This window comes from Chinchilla lanigera, unplaced genomic scaffold (assembly GCF_000276665.1).
Source record: "Chinchilla lanigera isolate Chin_1 unplaced genomic scaffold, ChiLan1.0 scaffold00051, whole genome shotgun sequence".
Taxonomy (NCBI): domain Eukaryota; kingdom Metazoa; phylum Chordata; class Mammalia; order Rodentia; family Chinchillidae; genus Chinchilla; species Chinchilla lanigera.
The window spans coordinates 10,815,008-10,820,555 of NW_004955452.1; the positions used below are offsets into that span (position 1 = coordinate 10,815,008).

Below are 5,548 nucleotides of genomic sequence, written 5' to 3' on the forward strand. Positions count from 1 at the left end.
TGCATCCAGAACTCTCTGAAAAAGAGAGACTCTGATTGATTCTCAGAGCCACTGCTGGCTGGAGTTCCCAAAGAGTGTACACATTAGAAAGACAGTTCCTTTTGCAGAGGGCCTACTGTCCTTGGGAGGAGCTATGTGTGGAAGGAAATCAGGTTCTCTTTTCTAGGGGGCAAAGCTCTTCTCCGGGGTAAGCAATGTATTTATCAATGAGAAAGTTAGAGCCGGATGTGTGGCGCTTGCCTGTAATCCCAGTACTCGGAAGGCTGAGACAGGAGGATCGTTCTGAGTTCGAGACCAGCCTGGGCTACAAAGTGAGCTCAAGACGAGCCTGAGCTGCATAGTGAGACCCTGTCTCAAAAAGACAAAAAAAAAAAGAAAGTTAGAGCAAGGCATCTGCTGACACATCCGGGGAATCTACTGTCTAATGAATCTGCCTTCCTAATAGTGGAACAATCCAAGATGTATTTTATAAAAGTTGAAAATCCCGATCAGTTCACTGAGTGCTCTTTAGATGCCAAGCAGCAGGTTTGGGGAATGAATGAGATCGCCTCTACCCCTGCCCTTTTGCAGCTCACAGCCTAGTAAATTTTACCTGTGAGAAGTACCTGTAAATTTTACCTGTGAAAAGTATCAAAACGGAAGATACACAGGTGAGAGTATATAGTTGAGGGACCTAAGCTGGCCTAGAGCATCATGGGAGACTTCCTTGAGAGGCCTTAGGGGTGAGGAGCTGGCAGTGGGGAGGAGGGAATGCTGTGTGCATGGCCAGTGACCCTCGGGTGGGAAGGACCTTGGTGAGACTCAGACTGGTGGAGAAAGCAAGGGAGAGAGGACAAGAAGTGAGGCTGGGGGTCAGGCAGGGGCCACGTCACACTGGGCCGCTAGAGCATGGCTCAGCCCCTTTCATGTTGACATGTGTCTGCTTGTGATCCCAGGTCCACAGATCCAATCGTCCCATCATCTGCAAGGGCTGCAGAAGAACCTTCACAAGCCACCTGTCACCGGGGCTGAGGCGCTTTGGGCTGTGTGACAGCTGCACTTGTGTCACAGACACTCACGAGGACGAGGACGATTTGACGCCCATTAACCTCAGCCTGGTGGAGGCTTCCTCCGAAAGCCAGGAGAAGAGTGACACAGACAATGACTGGCCCATCTACGTGGAATCTGGTGAGGAGAACGACCCTGCCGCAGAGGGTTCTGATGACAAGCCTCGAATTCGGCCCAACTTATCAGACCACAGGACGCTCACATAGCAATAAACTGGTGGGGAAGACCTTTCAGACTGTGTTCTTGCTCCTTCTGTGGTGAAATGCACCATCTGTCTGAGTTTGTGGAACCCCCAGGGAACACTTTTTTTCACTGTCACTATAACTGCATTTTTGTTAGGCTACATGGCAGAGGCTAGGTTGTGTGACTGAAAAGACCGACAGCTTCTTAGTGTGTGATACCCTTGGTTTCTGAGGGTTTCGCAGGCCGCTCCTTACTTTTGAGTGAATCAAGGTCCGACTCGAGGCTTCTTGTTGTTCTACTGTGCATCTAACTCTGTGGGAGGAAGAGAGGAGAATCGCCAAGCTTGTTTCCCCGTTGTCTCTGTCCCCTGCATTCCTCTGTCACCGTCCTCTTTCCCTGTGAGGCGGTAAGCGTATGCACAGTTTGGGGATCTGTCTTCGCCTTGCCAACCCTCTCCTAGCGGATTCCACATTCTAATTTTCTGGGGAAGTATTAGAGAGGAGGTTTCGCTGATACAAAGCAGGCAGGCCCCTCTGTCAACATGATCGTAAAAGTCACCCTTGAAAGCTAAGATTGTAATTTCAAAGGCTGGGAGTGCTTCTGTGCAGGTGAGCATGGAAATGAGCCAAAAAGGCTGGTGAAGGTGCCCTGGATTGCCTAGGTGAATTAAATTTTACATTTGCCCCCGACAGAAAGCCTGTGAGCCAGAGTAGGTGGTTGCCCTGTCTGGTTTGGGATCTGTCCATCACACACACACACACACACACACACACACACACACACACGCATGTTCTCATATCATAAACAAGTCATCTTCGCTAAAGTCAAAATGCTCTCCTGGGTTTCCCAGCCGTTTCTCAGAGGCATCACTGTGTCACCTGGAAATGTAGCCACCCTGACATTGTTTTACTCAGTTTATGCCCCTAACTTCAATTGGAGGGACAGTGTAAGTCCATCTAAATCATTTAGCTTTTAAAAGACTTTGAAAGAAAGAAAAGGTTTCTCTTTCCCCACCAATTTATTGCTTTCTCTGCCTGCTCTGCAGCCATACATTTTAACAAAAAAGCCCGAACTTTTTCTCTTTTGAGACAGGGTCTCGCTGTGTAGCCCAGGCTGGCCTTAAACTGATGATGAGCCTCCTGCCTCAGCCTCCCAACTACTGGGACTACAGGTGTGTGCCATCACAGCTGGCAAGGCGAAATGTTTTCAAAGGGCGGGAGATACTAGGGATGAAGGATGTACTTGAAAGTACTTTGAGAATTTTGTCTTATGTTGAAGTACCCAAAATGAGTTCTTAAAAAAACCTCTTGCTTTCCTATAATTTTAGTACAGTGTATCTCAAAAGGTGGTACAATTGCTCTGTGTGTGTGTGTGTGTGTGTGTGTGTGTGCCTCTTGAACAACAAAAAAAAAAGCATTATTTTTTTTCTTTCTTTTTCTTTTTGGTACCGGAAATTGAATTCCTCACCTCACGCTTGCCAGGCAGGCACTATGCCACTGAGTTATATCCCCAGCCCCCCAAAAACATTATAAATTAGCTTATAAGTATTGATCTGGTTGTTGAAAAGTTACAGTAATTGGGGGTGGTTCTTTTGGCAGTGCTAGGGCAAGTGCGCTACCACTGAACTGTACTCCCAGGCCCTAGAATATTGTCTGAATGATACTTCTCCACTGTAGGTATAGTTGTAGGACAGTGCTTGTCAAACTATGGCCACAGGCAGGCACTGCTCTGTAAATTGTGTTCTGAGCATCAGAGAAAAATTTATGATACTTACTTTTGTGTGGTACTGGGGATTGAACCCCGGGAGGGCTGAGATACAGCCCCAGCCCTTTGTATTTTTCCATTTTGAGACAGTCTCACTAAGTTGCCCAGCCTCGAGCTTGTGATCCTCCTGCTTCAGCATTTCCAAGTCACTGGAATTAGAGGTGTGCACCGCTGCACTCAGGTTTTATGAAACTTTGACATTCTGTGACAGGTGGCACCCACCCACACATGCGATCAATGGCCTCATCTGGAACAGGGTATAGGCCAGCTCCGGGTGGCACCTGGTGAGCCCCTCCCACAAAGGCTGGATACCAGACCATACAGAGAGATCACAGATTGTCCCACAGAAGATTAGAAATTTAAAGACTGGTCTTGTCCACAGGTCATATTGAAAAATATTGTTCTAGATCCAGAGTTATACACTGAAAATGATCAGGGACCAGAAAAATTTTCATATCTGAGATGAACATTTTAGCTATCATTTTATTTTATATTGTTTTTTTGTCTTTTTGAGACAAGGTTTCACTATGCAGTTCAGGCTGGCCTTGAACTCACTTTGTAGCTCAGGCTGGCTTCAAACTCACAGTGATCCTCCTGCCTCAGCCTCCCTAGTGCTAAGATTACAGGTGTGCACCACTATACCCAGCCTAGCTATTCTTTTAAACAAGAGAGACCATAGCAAAAAAAGAAACTTAAATGGATGTGTAGATTTATTTGGCAAGGAGTATGTTTGTTAGTTTTGCTTTGTTGTCTATTTCCGATGTGTTAAATGTGACTTTTCTACCTCACAGTTCAGCTTCTCTGCCTACTACCTCTGGTGGTGCCATGATCCTCTTCAGGGATCCTGTGACCTATTCACATCCCTGGGCAAAAAATTTCATGTTAGAGATTTCACTGTGAGACAGCGATTCTCGATGGGGAGGGAGTTTCCCATGAGGAGGTCATTGGCAGTGTCGGGAGCCATCCTAAGTTGTTACGACACAGGACAGGGTGCTGCCAGCATCTAGTGAGTAGAGGCCAGGGCTGCCACTAAACATCCTATAATCCATAGCACAGCCTCATACAACAAAGAGTTATCTTTCTCAAAATGTCAGGAGCCCCGCCGTAAGATAAAGTTGGACTTTCCCCCCTTTGTTTCTTTGATTTGTTTTGAGACAGGGCCTCATTATGTAGCTTAGGCTGGCATCAAACTTACAGTGATCTTCCTGCCTCAGCCTCCCAAGTGCTGGGATTACAACCTCACGCTTGGCTTCTAAAGTTGAATTTTTAAAATTAATGAGTGAATTTAATTTTGTTTTCTGTGTCTGAAACCGGATGGTTCACAGTTTGCCCAAAATCTGATTTTTGGTTTATGATGTAGAAACTTGGAAATTATGACTCTGATTCATATACCCAGAACCAGCCTCTGACCTTTCTGTCAAATTACAAAGTAGCACAATTATTGGGATGAAAACAGAACATGAAACTTACTACTGAAAGGATTTGCTTTCTTTCATGATATCTGATTGTTGCATTTCTCAGTCACTATTTGGAATTTGTGAAATATACAATATGACCAGTCATTGGTAATAACTATGAATTCCATCACTTTTAAAATAGATGCTTCCAGGCTGGATGTGGTTACACACCTGTAACCCCAGCACTGGGGAGGCTGAGGCAGGAGGATCGTTGCAAGAGTTCAAGGCCAGCCTGGGCTACAAAGTGAGCTCAAGGCCAGCCTGAACTGCGTAGCAAGACCCTGTCTCAAAAAGACAAAAAATAAATAAAGTAAAATAAAATAAAATAGATACTTCCTTTTTGGACCATCAGATCATAAACTAGTCCTCTTTTAAATTTATGTTCACATTTGATGGCCAGTATTTATAATCCGTGTCTTTGACATTTAATTTGTGGGGTTTCATTCTGTCCCCCTGGCCCCTTTGTGAGGAATGGTACCCAGGGCTTCACACATGCTGGGCAAGTGCCCCGTCACTGAGCTGTATCCCCAGCCTACTGTGACATTCTCGTAATATATAAATTCACAGCTGGGCCCAACGAAGACCATTAGTAGTTGAGTTTATATTCTGGCATCTTTCTAACACATTCAGTCCAAATCAAGAAGGGATATTTTTGTGGCATAGTAGATGTATTGCATGAATGAGAACAAGATTCCTACTTGTAAAAAAAGAGAAAAGATTCCTACTTGTAATGGAATTAAAAAGTGGCATTCTTAGAATTTTGTTTCTCTTGGGAGGAGATCCCTTCTCAAGAATTGGAAAGGGCTGTAAATAAGCCTTGTAAGTGTTGTCATAAAGAAATGATCCTGGTGCTCCCTTAGGCAGCACATATACTAAAAAAAGAAATAACCCTGAAGTCAGACATGGTGGTGCATGCCTGTAATCCCAGCACTTGGGAGGATGAGGCAGGAGGATTGCTGTGAGTTCAAGGCCAGCCTGAGCTATATATTGAATTCAAGGACAGCCTGAACTACACAGTGAGATCCTGTCTCAGAAAGAAAGAAAGAAAGAAAGAAAGAAAGAAAGAAAGAAAGAAAGAAAGAAAGAAAGAAAGAAAG

The 5,548-nt window shown here is 44.9% G+C and overlaps 1 protein-coding gene and 1 long non-coding RNA gene across 4 annotated transcripts in view; one reads left to right on the plus strand and one right to left on the minus strand.

The window, feature by feature from the left end:
• Zbtb8b (zinc finger and BTB domain containing 8B) overlaps positions 1-1,280 on the plus strand; it is a 27,801-nt gene extending 26,521 nt beyond the window's left edge. For all 3 annotated transcript variants that reach the window (XM_005395072.2, XM_005395074.2, XM_005395071.2), the window contains one exon: positions 936-1,280. In XM_005395072.2, coding sequence (XP_005395129.1) covers positions 936-1,253 — 318 coding nt within the window. In that variant the 3' untranslated portion in view covers positions 1,254-1,280. The remainder of the gene's footprint in view (positions 1-935) is intronic.
• Positions 1,281-1,375: 95 nt separating this feature from the next.
• The window catches only part of LOC102023550, a 74,234-nt gene continuing 70,061 nt past the window's right edge, over positions 1,376-5,548 (minus strand). The window contains exon 3 of the long non-coding RNA XR_001236053.1: positions 1,376-1,626. This is a non-coding gene — a long non-coding RNA (uncharacterized LOC102023550). The remainder of the gene's footprint in view (positions 1,627-5,548) is intronic.